This window comes from Mustela erminea, chromosome 4, assembly GCF_009829155.1.
Source record: "Mustela erminea isolate mMusErm1 chromosome 4, mMusErm1.Pri, whole genome shotgun sequence".
NCBI classification, from domain to species: Eukaryota; Metazoa; Chordata; class Mammalia; order Carnivora; family Mustelidae; genus Mustela; species Mustela erminea.
This window is the reverse complement of record NC_045617.1, coordinates 84,260,539-84,280,327: the sequence shown is the minus strand read 5'-3', so window position 1 is coordinate 84,280,327 and position 19,789 is coordinate 84,260,539. Positions and strand designations below refer to the sequence as shown.

The 19,789-nt window shown below is 48.3% G+C and overlaps 1 protein-coding gene across 3 annotated transcripts in view; it reads right to left on the bottom strand.

The window, feature by feature from the left end:
• Positions 1 to 19,789, bottom strand: part of TBC1D22B (TBC1 domain family member 22B) — a 73,932-nt gene that overhangs the window by 10,467 nt on the left and 43,676 nt on the right. For 2 of the 3 annotated variants that reach the window (XR_004285003.1, XM_032339782.1), the window contains exons 9-12: positions 12,668 to 12,774; positions 12,132 to 12,207; positions 9,714 to 9,841; positions 9,348 to 9,443 (exon numbers count right to left, since the gene is read on the bottom strand). Coding sequence is in view for 2 of the 3 variants with exons in the window: in XM_032339782.1 (XP_032195673.1) it covers positions 9,348 to 9,443; positions 9,714 to 9,841; positions 12,132 to 12,207; positions 12,668 to 12,774 (407 nt within the window). In the remaining variant the exon portion in view is untranslated. The remainder of the gene's footprint in view (positions 1 to 9,347; positions 9,444 to 9,713; positions 9,842 to 12,131; positions 12,208 to 12,667; positions 12,775 to 19,789) is intronic. The other variant, XM_032339784.1, reaches the window with a different exon arrangement.

Below are 19,789 nucleotides of genomic sequence, written 5' to 3'. Positions count from 1 at the left end.
AAATCAGTCTGGAGTCGCCTGAGGCCTTGTTGGTACCTGCCTGACATCTTGTGGGGTCCCAGGCTCTTCTGGTCTCTCAGACAGGCTGCTTTTCCTGAGAGGACTTTTTCAGGTGTGGGACGAGTGGGCAGGCATTTCCTCACTCAGGCCTTCTCTCTCTGACTCGAGCACACACACTTTTCCCAGACTTATTTCTTATGGTGGAATAGTTTTCAGGCTTCCTGTGGGTTACTTTACTCAGCACAAATTTTTTCTTTCTTTCTTTCTTCCTTTCCTTTTCTTTCTTTCTAATATAAATAAAGGGTTTATTACAAAATACAAAATGCTGGTTTCTCATTATCAGGGATTCAAGAAACTGAGGCCATGAGCCCACCCTGGGTGGGGCTGGGGGCTGGAAGCCAGGTTCAGGAGCAGGCCAGAAGGCCCTGGTGTAAAACCCCCAGCAGAAGGGCACTCTCCAGAGTCGCTGCCCCGCTCTTACCTTACTGTCTGTACGCTGCATGCTCCAAGGCATGGACCCCCTGTGTCATGTGCATGCCCCTCTTGAAATGCTGGGGTAGGGATTGCAGAAGCCGGACCTTGACCGACAGACCAACACAGGTGGCCATGCTGTAGTGCGGGAGTGGGGGCGTGAAGGCCACGCCGCTGTGTTCTCAGTGTGGCTCACCTGAACCTGGGTTTGCTCTACTACATTCCATTCTTCTAGGAGCTGCTGCAGCTCTGGGACGCGGATGGAGCAGGTTGGATCAAAGACCCCGGGCATGCCACTGCTGCTGAGAACCTGCCTGTCCTCTTCATCCACAGTCACCAAGTGTCCCCTAGAGTGCTCACAGGCAAGGAAGGGACTGGCCACTGTGCTCCTGGCCCACACAAGTGTCCCGTATACACTTTTTTCCCCAAGTACCCACAACTCAGCATAACTCATGTTCTTCTGAATGCACACTGAAGTTTCAATTCTCGGATGTGCAGCCCTTCTCCATCCTAGCAGCCCTTTTTGTTTTGGTGTCGCGAACTGGTGGTGTGCTGACCCACAGAGGGCCTGCCACATGTTCCCTCACTCTCAGAACTCACTCGACCGTCTCAAGTCCTGCTGGGTTTCACGGGTTAATCTGCTCTGAGAAGCCTCGCCTAAAGTCAGATGCTCACAACCTGCCCTAGACGGTGTACTCTGCCACCGGGTGTCGGAATAAAACCATGTATTGGAATGACTATGGCTCTCCAGGCTCTTTTAACATTTCAGCTTCAGCCTTGGCCACAGGGCAGGAAAGTCTCCTCTTGCTGCTATGCTCTGTTGTTCATCAGTGCAGCATACACCCCCGCGACTCCCTAGTTCACTCTGCTGCCCATCTGGGGTGGGACCGAAGCGTCCGTCCTCATCCCATCTCCAGAAGGAGCTGGCAGTGCAAGTGAACATTCCTGGGCCAGGCTTTCGGGCTGAGGCTATGGATACGATGTGGAAAGGGAGTCCAAGTTTCCCCCTGATTTCAGGTCAAGCACAGTCTCCTCACAGCACTCTCTTGCAGCCCTGTCCTCCCCCTCTGTGCCACTCCAGCCCTACTGCCTTCTCTCTGCCTCTTCCCTCCTCTAATACCTCAGCCTCCGATGTCTGCGGGGTCTTTGCTCTGGCTGTTCGCCTGCCAGGAAAGCTCTTCCACGGCAGACCTCTGAGTGACTGGCCGTAGCTGCAAAGTCCTCTCCCTGCCTCACCGCCAGGGAGACAGCCCCCAGCAAAGCGCAGGCCAGGAGCAAGTGCTGAGAAGGGCTGAGTGGGCCTCCCACCGCCCGCAGACGATCCCTGTTGCTCACTTCCTCCTTCAAAGGCCTGTGGTGGCAACAAGAGACCTCCATAGGCCTCCGTGGGCAGAGAGAGCTCTCTCGAGGCTTGCAGCTGGGGGAGAGAAGCACCCAGTCCCCTCAGCAGGGCACGGCTGCGTGTAGCAGACCTGCCAGCTACGATGAAGGTGCTCACGTCCACAGCAGACCTCATTCTCTCTGGCCACCAATGCAGGGTGTGCCACCGTCACTGCCGACGCCCCTCACCCCCAATGTCACAGGGCCTCTTGGAGGCCACTGCCCTTGCAGCCAGCAGTCCTAAATCCTATGGTCACCCTTTTCCCTTCAAGCACCCAGGAGGCAAAGAACATCAAGATCCTCACTTCATACCAAGATTCCTATGTGAGAAAGGAAGCATGCATCCATTTCGTTTGGGGTAATTTCTACATAGTCAACTGTCTATTTAGTAGAAGGATTTTAGTGTTAGTGTGTTTTCTCCATCATTTACTTTCCTCCCAACCTTTCAATGGAGGCATCACTGCAAACTGAATCACGTGCCCTTCTCCTATCATGCATGCACTCTGCTGTCTTTTTTTTTTTTAAACTTTTTCAGTGAGGCATAGCTTGCTTACATAACTACACAAATCTCGAGTGTAAAGCTGGACGATTTTTACATATGTAGCCACCACCCAGATCAAGCTAGAGAACGCTTCCTGGGCCCCAGAAGATTCACGTTCCTCCACGGTCAGTACTCCCTCCACAACCAGCGACCTGATATAAACCATGAAATCTTGCCTGTTCTTGAACTTCACATACATGCTTTCCTACGATCTTATTTCCAAAGTGATCACGGTACCTCTGAATATTTTTTAGTGGCAAAATACTGGCTTAAGGGGGGAGGGCCTCTTGGAGAATGGTTGATTCCAAGGTGGAGCAAAGCAAAAATAAGCTGGGAACATCTCATGGCACCAGAAAGTAAGGAAATGCTTTACGAATGATGGGATCATGGGGCACCTGGGTGACTGAACTGGCTGAACATCTCACTCTTGATTTCAGCTCAAGCTGTGGTCTGGCGATTCTGAGATCAAGCCCCGAATCAGCGTGAAGTCTGTTTGAGATTCTTTCTCTCCCTCTGCCCCTCCCCCTGCTGATGCACGTGCATGCACTCTAAAATAAAGAAAATCTTTAAGAAAAGATTCTATTTATTTATTTGACACAGAGAGAGAGAGAGACAGCACAAAGAGGGGGAGAAGCAGAAGGGGGAGCAGACTCCCAGCTGAGCAGAGAGCCTGACATGGGGCTTGATCCCAGGACCCTGGGATCATGACCCAAGCCGAATACAGACGTTTAACGGACTGAGCCACCCAGATGCCCCTAAAATAAATAAAATCGTTAGAAAACTGATGAGGTTAAAAAGACAACCTGAAGAAACACCCAAGGGCCAAAGCTGGGACAATCTGAATAGCAAAATAATGACAGTGTAGGATAACCCATGAAATAAAATAAACACCCATGAATCTATACTGATATAAATAAATACTTGCATGAATAAAGGGGAGAGCAAGGATAGCTCTCTGTTAGAGTAGAATGGTAATTAATAAATACAGAAGAAGTGGTAAAAATAGAAAATCTCCATTAGGCAAACATCACAGTAATGACTGTTACGGGCAAGAACCATTAATGGATATTAAGATTAGTGGATGAAAGAATGATGAGAAACAGCGAAATTATATAGTATCAAAGTGTTTCCCCAGAAGAAACCTATTAATTATCAAAGGGAAAATAGTAACTTTACAGTGAAGAAGCCTGGTAGACCCACCTCAGGCCAGTGATCAAGGGCAACAGAAGGGGGCCCTGGGTGGCTCCGTCGTTAAGTGTCTGCCTTCGGCTCAGGTCATGGTTCCAGGGTCCTGGGATTGAGCCCTGCAGCAGGCTGCCAGCACCAGGTACCTCCTGACGGCATAGCCTGAGGACACATCACCTCTGCAGTTTCTTCCCCAAAAGGCATGACCCTCAATTTCATCAGAAGAAAACATCCAACAATCCCAAAGGAAAGGACATTCTATAAAATAACTAATCAGTACTCTTCAGAAGTTTTGAAAATCTTCTTTGTCAAGGAAGACAAGGACTGAGGAATTGTCCCAGGCAAGGATCCTGAATTGAATCCTGGTCCAGAAAAAGGACATTAATGGGAAAACTGGTCTACAGATTACTAATATTTTATCAACCTGAAGTTCCTGGCTGGGTAATTATAGTATGGCATATAAGCCCTAAGTGGATATGGGTGGGCTATTTGGGAACTCGAATATTTCTGCAACATTAAGCATAAAATTATTTCAAAGTGGAAGAGAGAGACCACTTTTTTAAAAACCTTGTTTCAGGGTGCCTGGGTGGCTCAGTGGGTTAAAGCCTCTGCCTTCAGCTCAGGTCATGATCCTGGGGTCCTGGAATCGAGCCCCACATTGGGCTGTCTGCTCCGCGAGGAGCCTGCTTCTTCTTCTCTCTCTCTCTGCCTGCATCTCTGCCTACTTGTGATCTCTATCAGTCAAATAAATAAAATCTTAAAAAAATAATAATAAAATAAAAAATAAAAACCTGGTTTCAGGGGAGTCCCCCCTCACCAGCCCCTCCTGAGGCTGACATTCAGCCCCTCCAGCGCTGGTGACTCTGTAGTCTGACAGCTCTCTCCGGGCCTGGGCGGGGCTCCAGGACTTCACAGACAGAAGCCCACACCCTCTGCTCCAGCAACTTGGGCCTGTGCCCAGAACTCCGTTGCCTTCAGGCCTGGTGGTCATTCGGGCCCCACCTTCCCACAGAGAGGAGTGTGGATGGTTCTGAGCCCCGGGAGGGAGGGCTTGAAAAGGAATGAGGAGGTCCCAGATCCTTCTGGCAGTAGAAGGACAAAAACCCAGGAGCCAGAATGGTAGATCAAAAGGAGGACCTTGGAGCACTTGTTTTTCAGTCTTAAAACAACCAATTTTTTGTTAAACATTTACTTTGTGAGAAGAAAGCCTGAGAGGGATCGAAAATGAAAGGTGAGGAGTGGTGCAGGGTAGAGGAAACCCTGAGAGGAGAAAGAAGAGGGTGAGTGTGGGAGGGGGAGAAGCTTGGGGAGGGGGAGGGGGTGTGGCAGATCCTTGCCTGGGATCCTTGAGTAGCTACTGTATGATTTCAGCTCAAGAGCCCCAGGAGGTGCCTGGCCAGGCCCCAAGGCCAGAGAGTACAATGCCTGTGTGTGGCATGGATTCTGGGTGTCTACCACTGACCCCCTAGGTGAACTTGGGCTAGTTACTTAATCTCACTGGGACTCAGTTTGCTCATTTGTAAAATGGGGACGGGTAGTTATGACCTACCTTCTGGGGCTATTGCAAGGATTAAATTAACAGAAATAAGCATTTAGATTAGTACTCGGAACACTAAAAGTGCTACGATTTAGTTACTATTAGATTGAACCTTATGACATTGCCAGTATCTGACCATTTTGACCCATAAAAACAATGCCATAAAACTTCACCCCAACATTTCATCATTATTCCATTATACCAGCCCAGGCTGAGGGCCAGAACTGCTGAGCACCACCACCCCCATACTCCCAGCGCTGTTAGAAGGTCTCATTCCAAGAAGCCCATAGCTCTTGAGCACCTGGGTGGCTCAGTAGTTAAACATCTCCCTTTGGCTCAGGTCATGATCCCAGGGTCCTGGGATGGAGTCCTGCATCAGGCTCCCTGCTCCACAGCCCTTCCCCCTGCTTGTGCTCTCTCTGCCTGACAAATAAATAAATAAAATCTTTAAAAAAAAAAAAAAAGAAAGAAAGAAAGAAAGAAAAAAAGGGAGCCCTGGGCTCAGAAGTCAGGCCGTTCTGCCCTCCGGTACCTGTGCACACACACAGAGGTCTCAGGTTCCCATGCTCAGAGGACTCAGGAAGGAACCATCTGCAAGTGATCCTCCTGTCGCCAGTTCTTGGTCCCCTCTCCCAGGCAGTGTGAGCCCAGATATGCTCAGCCGGGGAGAAGCAGGTGCTCTTCCTTCTGGGGGCTTCTGCCACAGCTGCGACACTGTTCTTTGCCCCTGTGCCCTCGGACATCCCCTTTCCAGGCTTTTTTTTTCATCCAGCTTGGTGGTTTCACCCAGGATTAGCCTAGCATGGTTTACTCAGGTACGTTACACACCACTCAGATGTGGGTTCCTAAGGCTTGGTCTTCACTTCACTGAGTACATTTCAGGGAACAATAACAGTAGTGACAGTAAGTGTCCTGTTCTGAGGCTAAGGGCCAGGTACACCATTCTAACCACGTCACATGTATTAAGTGTTCAAGCCTCGTAATAGCTCTAGGACGTAGCTACTCTTATCCCCATTTCACAGGTAAGAAAACTGAGGCATAGAGAATCAAGTCATTTGCTTAAGTTTGCACACCTAGAGAGGTGGCAGAGCGGGGATTTGACCCCAGGCATCCTGGCTCCACAGACTTTGGCTTACCCACTGTGCTATTCTACAGAGTCCCCACCTTTAGAAGGAGGGTCTCTGCCTCTCCCTGACACTCCCCCACTGGCCGCCCCTTACAGGGGCCCTGTCCTCCCTGCTCTTTAAGGGAGACAAATGGCTAGTTGGCTGAAACTGCCGCAACCCTAACTTTCGTATCTGTAGTGACTTCACCTGGTTTTATTTTGCTGCAGGTTTTTTTGTTTGTTTGTTTGTTTGTTTTTAAATATTTACTGGAGCACCTGAGTGGCTCAGTTGGTTAAACGTCTTCAGCTCAGGTCATGATCCCCACATCCTGGGATCGAGTCCAGATCTGGGCTCCTTGCTCAGCAGAAAGCCTACTTCTCCCTCTCCTGCTCCCCTTGCTTGTGCTCTGTCATATAAATAAATAATATCTTTTTAAAAATATATTTATTTATTTGAGAGAGAGCAAGTGAGCAAGGGTAGGGGCAGCGGGAAAGAGAGAATCTCAAGCAGACTCCCTACTGAGCACAGAGCCCTGGGATGGGGCTCCATCCCAGGACCCTGGGATCATAACCTGGGCCAAAACCACGAGTCCGACACCCAACTGACTGAGCCACCCAGGTGCACCAAGTCACCGCAGCTTTTAGCCCTAAAACTTCTCTCATCCAGGCTGGGCCAGTCTGGCTTCCTGGGATCCCAGCATTGATTCCCAGAGCTCCCACTTCTGTTCTTCAACCACTTCACACCAATTACAGAGATGCACAGCTCAGGTGACTTCATTCCGGGGGGCTGGTTAGCAGTCAGGCTGTACCTGCCCTCCTCTGCAAAGCTCACAGGCAGCCTCTCACGATCTCCCACGAAGCTCCTGTGCCCTGCTCCCCTGACTGCACCACGCTTCTGTCTCCTAAAGGACACCACCTGCCTATCTTAACATAGCCAGGCATGTGTTTTCTTTTCTGAGCCATAAAATTGTGGAACGGAGGGGTTAGGAAGAACCTTGCAGATTATCCAGTTTAACTGCCCCTTCTATAAGGGAAGAGGCGACACTAGTTGAGTAGACCAACTGAGGTCTTGACACAGCAGCAGGCAGAAATCCTCAGGGTCATTCTGTGGGTTATTGCAAAAGGACCTCAAATCTGGCAGATAATCGAATATGTGACCCAGTAAAGAAGAATATCTCTATGTCTAACGTAGTTTTAAAGGCATCGACTATTATGGTCCTGTGCTCTGCCAATACTGGGAAGTGCTAAAAGCCATTCCAGGAATCACCTCCACCTCTCTGAGCTAATCTGGGAAGCACGTCTATCACCCGTGACAAGGCCCTCTGCGCCTGGCTCCTGATAACTAAATTAGACTTCATGCTCTCGATATCCTGCTCTACCTCAAGTACATTATCAAAATTGATCGCTCACCCCAGCTCACGGCCATTCCAGCCCCTGGTGCTCATTTATCCTAGGACGTCACCTATGTTGCTGGGCGGCAGAAGCCGAGGCTTTTCAACAGTGGCCTGTGGCCCCCTTACCTCAGCTGGTGTCCACTCCCAGGAGCCTACCCTCCCCTCTTCCTTCCAAAGTCCTAACGGGCAAGTCGGGGCCTGTCTTTCCATCCACCCGCTGAACAGACTTCTGTTCTTCAACCACTTCACACCAATTACAGAGACGCACAGCTCAGGGTCACGGAGAGCTGCTGCTGCTCTTGAGAACACCTACGTTATTAGCTAGAACTCCAGAGAACATTCGACCTTCCTTGGCTCTTCCCCCCCTACTTTTAAAAGACACATATGTCCATTAAAAAAGAAAGAAAAAGGAAACCCCTCCATTCAAAAATGTGCAAAGCAGAGAAAGAAAAGCCCCCAGCTGCCCCCAGTGAGAACGACCGTGAGCAGCTCCAGACCTGTCCCTGCCCGGCAGAGTCTTAGAGTCTGTCTCCACGATCCCCAAGTCCCCATTCCCCCTTCCCTGGGCCTCCTGGAGCAGCGGACAAGATTTCTACTGCCTGACACACGCCCTCAGTCTTCTTCACATCCCCAGCCCAGACTTCCAGGACGCTGCCCCACTCTCCCTGGCCACCCCCTTGGCCTCCTCGAGAAGGTGTGCCAAGGCTCAGGCCAGACCTCTCCTCTCCTCTGTCCACACCCACCTCTTTAGAGGGTTCATCTACTGTCCTGGCTTTAAGGACCATCTAGCCAGGGGCGCCTGGGTGGCTCAGTGGGTTAAAGCCTCTGCCTTCAGCTCAGGTCATGATCCCAGGGTCCTGGGATCTCCCTGCTCCCACCTGTGTCAGATTTAAGTCAGATCCTGTCCCTCCCTGCTTAAGGCCTTTTTAGGGCTCTCCGTCCACTCAGAGTAAAAGCCCAACTTTATAGCGGCTCTGAAGTCCTCTGTGATCTGGGTCCCTTGTGACTTCTCTGGCTTCACCTTTTCCTCTTCTTTATCTGGACCCCTGTGCTCCAGGCCACACTGGCCACCACTGTGATTCGATAAGTAGCCAGGCACACTGCTGCCTTCAGGCCTTTGTGCTGGCTGTTCCCTCTGCCTGGACACTCTCGCCCCAGATGTCCATGACTCACTCTTTCACCATCCCCGAGCCTTGGCTCAAACGTCACCTTCTCAGTGAGCCTACCCTACTTGTTTTGAAACTGTAAACTGTCTACCACCTAATAATCTCTTTATCCTGCTCTACTTCAAAAAAACAAAAATAAAAAAATCACTTAACAATTTGTTTAATTTACTATGTTCTTGTTTATTGTTAAGTCTCTTCCCAGCTAGCATATAAGCTCTGTGGGAAGAGAGATCTCTGACTTACTTCCCAGTACATCCTATGCATTCAGTAGTGCCTAGCACACAGCAGGCATTCAGCAAATGCTTGTCAATGAATAAATGAAACATCCTGTCTACATGCTCTGCAGCGTTTCTGGCCCTCTAAGACCCTTCCCACACTGAAGAACTCTGGGGCCCACTGACTTGGTCATTCTGCCCACCAGGGCAGCAGACTCTTCTGAGCAGCCTGTCTGCTTCTCTCTTCCCAGCCATGTACCTGCCGTGGCCCCGTCTATCTGTGCAGCCCCATGGACGGGGTAACTTCCGCTCTGATGCTCATCCTGGCCCAGGCTGGGCTCGTGGCCACTCACCTGGAAGTCCTCCTCATCCAAGATCTCTTTTCTCCACTTGATTAAGAAGGCTGCACACACGTAGAGATGGAAGTGGGAGAACCCTTCTGGTTCAGACTGGGAAGGGAAAGAAGAGTTAGGTCTCCAAGCCCTGATAAGGGGCCGGCTCTGGGCCTCTTGGTTTCGATCCTGCTGCAGCCCAGCACTCCTTTCATGTCTGGACACACACAGAGGCCCAAGCAGATCCTGCAGCGGCCCTGCCCACGAGACTGAGGCAGACACAGAAGGAGGTGGTGGGAGAACTCCCGAGGAGGACACGCCAGCAGGGTGGGGAGTGGGGCGCTCCGGGCACAGCCCGGCACGGAGCAGGTTGGGGCCCCTTCATACCTGGTACGTGTCCCACAGGCGGATGGTGCAGCGAAGGGGAAGCTCCCGCATGAGCAGGTTGTTCATCCAGCGGAAGGCAAACTGTAGGTATTCGACCTCGTACCTCCTGAAGTGATTATGTACCTGCTCTGAAACAGCAAGCATCATTGGCCCGAAGGGCTCAGCCGAGAGGACTGGACCCTGAGAGGGTCACAACACAAAGGCAGTCTCTCTCCCTGCTCCTCCTGGGGGCACCAGGCACGGAGGGGCCAGAATGACATCGAACCATCCCTTATGTTTGCTCCCACCATCTCACAGCCATGCTGCCTGGTTAGCGCAGCCCCACACACAGCGAGACCATTTCAACACCCATGTTCTGGGTACCTCTCTTCCCTCACAGGCCTGCTCTCACCAGAAAGCGGCAGCTGTGAGGTCCACTTGGCTGCTTGACCCTAATAACTCCTGAGAGGAGAGGCCAGAATGGAAAAGAACTGTGGGGGTCACCTTGACTTCCTCCTCAGCAGCCCTACAGATGGCAGCCAGCGGGTACTTAAACACTGCCAGAGAAAGACGTTCACTGGCTCCCTCAAGGGCAACCTCTCCCATTGATGTATTAAGTGATTCACCAGCAGGTGCTTCGCTGTGTTCAGTAGAAACTAGATCCTCCTGACTCCCACCCTCCGTGTCTGTGCGGCGCACTAGAACAACCCCAAACCAACCGATCCCTGTTCTCATGACAGCCCTTTCAACAGTGCTCAACAGCATTAAAAAAAAAAAAAAAATTATTATCCTTCTTGGTTTCCTAATCTATAAAATGCTGATAATCATTTATACCTCTGAAGGCTTGGGGGAGGACAAAATGAGAAAACCAAAGTGCTTACAACAGCACCTGGCATGTGGTAAATACATAATATAATTTTTTGAAAGAATAACTAATAACAGCGGTTATTTCTGGGGAATAGAATTTAAGGAAGGGGGAGGATGTTTATTTTTTATTTTGTGTTTTTCCAAATTGTTTTAATTTTTCTAATGCGTATTACTTCTATAACTCAGTGAAACAATAAAGACATAACATTTATAAATCCCATATCCTCAAGTACTATGCCTTTACTGATCAGATATTTGAGAGGGCAGAAAAAAACAAGGAGACGGCAGACGGTGGCAGAAACTGCAACCTCGGCCCTCTGCAACCTGGGAGGAGGGATGCAGGAGAGCTGGATATGGGCCCTGCACTGGGGCTAACAGCTGGGTCAGGGGCAATGAAACAAAGAGGAAAAAACATCCTATAGACAATGTGTTGGAAATAACTGCAAATCAGCAAACAAGACAGGAAGACTGAGATCCTAAGTCATAAAAGGAAACTGGAACAAATCGGGGAAGGTTTTCGGGAAAAGAGAAGCTGGGGAAGACAGAAAGATATACAGTTTATGATGGGGTTGGGGATGGGGGACATTGCTCTGGTGAAGCACAAAATCCATGATAAAAAGCCAGGAATGACATTTCTTAGTTGTGTAGTATCTGGTGGAATCCTAAAAAAGCTTTACCACTTGGCTGGTGCTATAGAGCCCACTTAGCAGAAGATCTCGATGTGAGGTTCTAGGCTATCTTTATGAAACTTAATTCTGAGGTCTCTTGTTGGGTCTCAATTTCATCATGACTTCCCAAGTTGCCTTTTAGCTCTAGAGTATGTGATCCCATGTCAGAGCCAAGGAATTACTGTGAGGCTCCTGCTCCTCAAAGACACCCTACTTTAGAAAGAGCTATGTCTCCCTCCCTGCTCCCCACTCAGCTCAAACGGGTCATGGGGAGCTGTGGAAAAGGCCTGCCGAGATATCTGCCAGACTTAAAGACCATGCAGCAGGCCTGGGAGTCCTAAGTGATGTCACCATGTCAAGGACAAGGTTGGACTACAGGCTTGCTGTTAAATGAAAGCAATGGGGAGCCACAGGAGGCTTCCAAGCAAGGGAGAGACAGGACCAGGACAGTGCTTTTGAACAATGAAACTGTGTGGCAGAAGGTTTGGAAGAGGAAAGAATGTGGAGGCAAGTTCTTCTAGAAGGAAGCTATAGAAATCCAGGCATGCTGGACCAGAGCTGTGGCTAGGGAAATGGAGAAGTAAGGGTGAATTTGGGGGAAAAAAAAAAAAGAGGGGGTTGGTTAAGCGGGGGAAAGGGGGAGGAAAAAAGGTGAATGTGAAGGAAGATGCTGAAAGAGAATTGACAAACCTGGTGACAAAAAACAGAGGAGAAAGAACTTGAGGTGCCAGCAAGTTTTTCCCTCCCCCTTCCCACCAAGATGCAGAAGAATGCAGTGCCGCCAACAGCAGAGTTGGGGAGGCTCGTGGCAAGGTAGGGGGCTGAGGAGAGGCCCCCGGCACCACTGGCTTGTGTCAGAATCATACTGTGCTACTGCCAGAGAGTTCCCCCTTCCCCAACCTACCATCAATCCGGCTGACAAGCTCTTCTAGCGCCTTGACCTTCTTCTGGATCCCTGGTTGTGCAAAGGTATAGTTATCCTGCAAATGATAGAGAGGCCAGGATGAATAGCGACTCCAAAGCGTGCTACCATTCTCAAGTTCATTGAAACACGTTTGAAAAGCACAGGCGGTTTTTCCAAAGCTGCTACCAGTGTTCTGAGGAACAAAGGAATCGACAGAACAGCAGGGTGTGGGGAGAACCTGACAGAGCCTCGTAATATGGGGCACACCACCTGGCTCAGGGTGTAGAGTGGAAAGGAGTGGCACACTCTGAGGACAAAGCCAGGGGAACACAGAGACTTCCTCAGACTCCAGGGGATGCTAGGCCACTGCCTTTTTGAAAGCTGTAAAGCTAAAAAAGAGGTGAAGATGGGTAGACCGAAAGCAGGAAGAGCCATCCTGGATGGCGACCCTGCCTGCTACAGAAGGGTAAGAAGGTACTTGAAGGCTTGTGGGAGCCCCTGGACCCAGGTCACCTACAAGGGCAGATCCGGCTCACCTGGATCCCATCTAGCAGCTTGCTCATGCACCAAAAGCTGTCAGCTTCAATGCTTCGAAGCATGTCCTGAGACAAGTTGGTCACATCAAAGTTCTCCACATCTTCTTCTGTAAAACAAAAGGTGAAGAAAGTCCAGAGGTCTTCTCTAAACAATGGGGAAAGACAGAGTCTAGTATCTTCAACGGTGTCCTTAAGCCCAAGGGAGAACTAGGCTAACCTGATGCCCAGGAACAAGGGCCTGCCCTCCTCCTCCCCTGGTCAGGTGGGCAAGCATGTTCCAGGAAAGTTCTTGAGAAGCTCATTACAGCATGGAACAGGCCACTTCTCACACCAGTCCCACTGGGTCCAACATACTTTTCTCTTCTGATTTTGTTCATTCAGTTTTAGAAAAAGGCATTTCAGGCCTCATGTTCAATGAGCTATACCCAGACCCTTGGAGATGGTCTGGAAAAATTCTTTGATTTCAGAAATTCAGTAAGCTGTCTGGCATACTCACACTTGTATATATAGTGAGAAAGCTGGGAACCATATGGCCCCCGTGGTTCATTTCAAAGACCGAATCTCCATATTCTGACAAGGCAGACCTACTGTCACACCACTCAGAAGTGAAGATGAGTGCATGACAGCAGATGGCCCAAATCTGTGGGGACTTCTGGGATTTAATTTCACCAAGTTGGTAGTTCTTTAACGGGATTCCATAAAATATCAAAACGATAGGATACTCCAAAACAAGGGGGTTCCACGGACGAATATGGTTGAGAAATGGTGTTTCACATATCTTCATCGTGTAGATTCCCAAAGATCATAGCATACAGAAGGACGTGAGGAGTTATAACAAATTCTACATTAAGTAAATTGGTTTAAACCTATTTATCCAACACTTCCAGGCTTCCTTAGCCATGGGACCTCTTGTAAAGAAGAGCATCTATTAGCTTCTCATGGAAACCCCATACTAACGGTAGTGAGAGGTAGTCTCTCTGGTCAGAGATCTAAGTGGGGACATCAAGAGTCTTCTAGAACCCTGAAGAAGGAAAAGGCCATGGGAGGTTCCCTTTCTGCCACAGAAGTAGAAGTACTAAGAAAGGCTCTTTTGCCTGCCACGATGGGCCACCTTAACCCACAGGTCCTGTGTGCCCAGCCAAGGCCACACGTGAAAATGCTCAGGCTTGAGTTCTGTGACAAAAGCAGCTTTTCTCCTTAAACCTAGAGCCTTATTTTGAAAACAGGACATTCACTGCAGTCCCTGGTGCTGCAGAGACACAGGCATCTGACAAAATGTATTCAGAATCTAGCCCTTTTCATTTACGAGAATTATTACTAAGACCTACGACTGAACCCCCTTGGGACAATGTGTAACAATTCTCGGATTTTCATCCTGTATAAACAGCACTTTTTAATGGACATCAGGGGCTAGAAAAACCCTTCTGGGGAGGGTGGGCTGCTTTGTGAGAAAAGCTATAATGCTAGAAACAACCTAAAAGTCTGATTCAAAGTGCGGCCACAGTTAATCCATGCCGAGTGCTAACAGTGGCTCCTAGCACATAGTAGGTACAATACAATTTCTTTTAGGTGAAGTTTATTTAGAATTTGTAATGACACAGGAAAGTCACAGTTTTAAGGGAAAAGAGCAAGATACAAAATTATTTATGGTATACTCTCAACTACTGTACATACAATATTTATGTGTGCTTATATAAGCATAGAGGAAAGACAACATACATCACAAAGCTTACAGTGTTTATTCCCTAGGTAGTAGGGATAAAAGATTTTTATTTTCTTTAAGCTTTACTAGACTTTTCAAAATTTCTACAATAAGCATAATTTTTACAGTCAGGAAAAAAAATGCACATTATTTTAGGAAAAAGGGGTTCACTACAATTGACTACACCTGCCTTTTATCACCAATAAAGATTTTGTAAACTAACACTAAGCTTGCAGAAACTAAGACTTCAGATAATATATAAAGGTCCACTAGAGAAATCACATTAAAAACAAAAACCTTCCAAGAAATATCTTTCTCCCCTAACTTCAACACTTACTGTGTGCCACATACATACTATGAATTTAGATAAATACCACTGAGCTCTAAGTCCCAGTTCAGAATCTTCCTTTTTCTCTTTGCTTCCGTATTATATTTCTGAGATGCTCCCATGGTGCTGTGCGTACCCGAGGTTCCTCGTTCCACACATGCCTCCACCACTTTACATATCCACCCCATCCCCACCCCAGGGATGGACTCCTGGGCACCTCCAACTCCCACTACCACAGACAAGCCTGACCCACAAGTTCCGCCAGCCCACTCTCCAGGGCCGGGTCAGCAGTGTGTGAAGACAGTGCTGTTTCCTTGAGTGACTGTGGTTGCTCCAACCCACCGTCCTAAGCAGCAGCCCCCTCTTTATGAGAGAAGAGGTTATAAGAAAACTGTGAAATCCACAAGAAAGGCTCCAGACAAAAACCCCTCCTGCTACTCCCACACACATTCCCCAAATGAACATCCAGCACTCTGTAAGAATTTGAGGAATCTTTTCCAACTTGGGCACTCTAGAATTCTGGAACACTGCAGTGGAAAAATAAAAATAAAAATAAAACAAAAAACTGGGAAGGGCAACGAGGAAGAAAGAGCCTGGGTCCCTGAGAACAAGGACCAGCCCTGGCAGCCTGTGGGTTTTTTGTCAGGCACAACAGTATGGGGCTGAGTATAGACTCTGGGGCCAGACTCAGACCCTGGCTGTCACTCACTAGGTATGGGGCTTCAGGCAAAGGACTTGACTTTAGTGCTCAATGCCTCCTCTGCTAAGGTGGTAACATCCCACTGGTAAGTTAATACACAAAGGTGCTGACAACCGAACCTGGCACAAAAGCAGCGTTGTCTAAATGTTAGCTAGTGTCACTGTCATTAAACAAGGAACAAATCATCTTCTATCTCTTTTTAAGCCCCTGTTATTTTGGATCTCTGTTATTTGCAGCCAAACCTAATCTAATCCCAACACGTACCTTAAAAAATAAGTAAATTTTCAAAGCTTTCCATCTCCACCAATTGGCGTAAAGGAGGAAAATCTAACAACGTGAAGTCTTAAGTCGGTAAGATGCCGCTCTCAGTAACTCTACCAATTCCAAACCTTGAGCTGTCCAGGGAGCAAAGGAACCAAGAGACAAGTTGCTGATTTGGAGGGCTCCTGTCTCCCCGTGTGGTGCCCTGATGCCTGGCTTGCCCATCAGCCCTTGGCTTTCACAGACAGTGAGTTCAGCAGCCTTTCGGGGAGTGGGAGGACAGTTTAGTTCTAGTGTTCTGCCTGCTGGGAGGATAAAATTCACACATTCAGTCAAAAACTGTGAGCTGAGTGCACCGGCAAAAAGCAGCCGAGAAAGGGAGGCCCAAATGCTCTCTGAAGAGCTCCATTCAGCATAAACAGTCTGTTCAGAAGGATCATTAAACATTCCACTTGAGAAAATTCAACATATAATTGAAGCTGGAATGGGAAACCATGCCAGCAAGGCAGTCTCGAATGAGGGCAGCGTCTTTGGTTGTCATTACAAAGCAAGCAACAGCCAAGACCCAGACTGGAGGCAATGAGATTTTAAGGATATTTTATGGCTATTTTAAAAGGCAAAGCATCCAAAAAGAGGAAGCCCAAAAGCCCTTTATAAGAATCAAATTGCCCACTCCGGGCTTGACGAGAACATGCCCATTTATTAGCGGATATAATGTACTTGAGTGGTGACTTCAGTCGAGTGTTTATTTTCCTGAGAACTCCATGTCCTGGGCCTGAAATCAGCCTTATATATGCCTCAAATACTCCCCGACAGCTCTGGGAAGAACTGGTTGTGCTTAAACTGACAAGAGTAACTTGTCTCTTTGCTGCTCTAGGCACTTCCTAGGAACCATCTGTGATTGTAGGGCAATTTCTAGATTTTGTGATCTGCTGGGTCAGAAAGATTCAGCCCGACCGGCAGACAGGAGAAGGTTCGAGGCATCAGACTGCAGCCTGTGTCCCGAAGCCTCTGGTTTACCTGATTCCTATCTTTATTTTTTTAAGACTAGACACATAAGAATACCTTATGTAATGTTTTCAGGACACAAAAGTAAACTGATAAAAGGAAAAAAATAAAATCAGGGCCATACATCTAAAGAACCTCATAAAATAAGAACTTAAATATCTCATCCAGGAAAATGCCACTTTAAGGAAAGTGTCAAGGAATTCATCTGATCACCTGCATGTAATCATTTTTAAGTGCTATATAAATGTATTATTGGGGAGCCTAGTGGCTCAGTCAGTTAAGCGTCTGTCTGCCTTTGGCTCGGGCTGGGTCTTGGGGTCCTGGGATCGAGCCCCACATCGGGTTCCCTGCTCAGTGGGGAGTCTGCTTCTCCTTCTGCCTCTGCTCCTCCCCATGGCTTGTGATTTCTCTCCCTAATAGATAAATTTTTTAAAATGTACTATTGAGCACTGTTCATCTAGCATTTTCAGGTAAGTATATGATGGCAGCAGTGGGATGAGGACGCCACCGAAAACCCTCGTATAGAGAGGGTGTAAGGGCTCCCGGCTAATCCGTGGAAGGTCAAACTACCTGAAAGAGAAGAAGAGTGAAGAGAGTTGGTCTCCTCCAAGGAGAAGGTCAGGGGAAAGACTTCTGAGGCTCCTACAGAGCAGACACATGCAGGGAGGTGGTTCTGTTCCATGAGGATCGTGTTACAGACTGTGAAAGAGGAAGCATGCTGTCTCAGGGCTGACCAGGGAGCCCTTCCTGACACTGTGCCTATCAGTCAGTGAGGTGACTACAAGGTAAGGACTGACTCAGACTGATATGTGACCCCGGCTGGGGAGCAGCCTCAGTATACATGTGTCATGATACCCTGGTTAAAATTATTCTTAAAAACTAACATATTGCCACATTTTCTCCATTTTCCTCAGGTTCCTGTATTACTCTTACTTTTATTTAGCAAACATTCATGACTGCTGGTTAACTCAGCCCCTCGGCACACGCTGTTGGACCCCATATTGTATAAAAACAGACCACAGGAGTATTCAGGTTAAAGGGGCAAAAGAAGGGCCAAGTCCAGCACACACTTCCTCTTCTAGGACCTGTCCAGAGACCACCCACAGAGATAGGCGGCGTGGCACCAAGACACCGTGGATGTGAACAGGCTCTAAGGAGTCCAGGGCCCCCACTGTCAGCTGCTCAGAGGCTTTTCATCGAGGCTTAAACATCTTGCATATGTTAGCTCTCAAAACTTGTCCTCGGTTACAGTTTCTCCCTTATTCTGGATCAGATGCCAAAGAGACAGAGCCAGCAGGCAGGCACGCACATGCCACTTAGCTCACTGCCAGGGGGAGATCAGGCGGGGTCTGAAAGTCCCCCAGATGATAAGCTTGGAGAACTTCCCTCCTGCGAGACAGGCCATCCAGCCCTGGACATCCCAGCACATGCACACAGCACTCTCAAGTGTCAGCTGAAAGTGGTTCAGCTCAACCCTCTGGTGGGGCTGCCCCAAGAGATGTGTGTCGCTGGGAAGAGCCTCCCACTGACACTTACAAGATTACTTACTTTATCTATGAAGATGAGGCCAGGAAGCATCTTGAGGAAAGCATCTAAATAAGGGGAGTGCTAACAACTTCCGCAACAACCACACTCCCCAATTCCCTCCAAACCAACAGCATTATGATAGAAAATGGAATATTGTTACTATATGATTTAATTTATAGAAAGTTTAGAAACAGGCAAAACTAAGCGGGGTGTTAGATGTCAGTGAAGTAGTCACCTCTGAGGGAGGAGGGTCCAGAAGGAAACATGGCGGTGGGGGGCCGGGGGGAGGACTTCAGCAGTGCTAGAAATGTTCCATGTCTTGATACAGGTGCTGGCTATTCAGAGGAAATATATTGAGCTGTGCATGTAGGAGATACGTGCTTTTCATTTATTTTTTTAAAGATTTTATTTATTTATTTGACACATAGAGAGAGAGAGCACAAGCAGAGAGAGCGGCAGGCAAGGAGAGGGAGAGGCAGGCTCCCCACTGGGCAAGGAGCCCAATGTGGGACTCGATCCCAGGACCCTAAGATCATGACCTGCACTGAAGGCAGATGCTTAACCGACTGAGCCATCCAGGTGCCCTGAGATATGTGCTTTTTAAAAAGTATATTATTCTTCAATATAAAGTTTATATTTTAAAAAGCAAACAAAGAATGTCCTTTAAGCCCATAATGAAAACCCATCATTACTACAGAGGTCTGTCCAGTTTCATCCTTGGCCTCCATACCTCACAAGACAGGGAGGAACAGGATGGGCAGGGTGGGTATCACACACAGAGTAGGAGATGAGGAAGAGAAGGAAGCCTCCTGGGAACAGAGAGCACGAGCTGGAGTACAACCCCAAGAGCCAGGGACCAAGACATGGTGGCAGAGTCCATGATCGCTGAGTATGTGAGGTCGGGGGGAGTTCTAACCAACAACTCCTTTTCTCTGAAAATCTGAGTACTATCAAAAAGTAACTGCATGTCTCACCCCTCACCTCTTTCAGGACTTAGCGCCACTGTCCTCTCCTCAGTGTGACCCTGGCTCACTGCCTTGTTTGAAATCTGCTCCTGTCGCCACTCTTGCCAACAGGGCATCACCCCTGCTTTATTTTTCTCCATATCACTCGTCACAATCTACCAAAAACTACCTGTGATTTTATTCATTATCTGTTTCTGCTCATCAGAAGTCAGGTTCTATGAAGCAATTTCTTTTTATGTATAATTTGCATACAGTAGACTACACATAAGTGCACAGTCCCCTTTTATTTTTTGGAAGAGAGAGGGATCATGTGTACAAGCAGGGTTGGGGAAAGGGGCAGAGGGAAAGAGAGAATCTCAAGGAGACTCCATGCTCAGCACAGAGCCCGATGTGACCCTGAGATCACGACCTGAGAGGAAATCAAGAGTCAGACACTTAACCGACTAAGCCACTCAGGTGCCCCCCCAGTCTGTTCTGACCCATATATACATCTGTGTAAGAGACACCTCAGTCCAAATAGAGAACATTTCCAGCATCCCAGAAATTTCCTCATGCCCCTTCCCAGTCTCTAGCCAGTCAACCACTGCTTTGATTTCTATTGCCATGGATTATTTCTGAACTCCATTTTTAA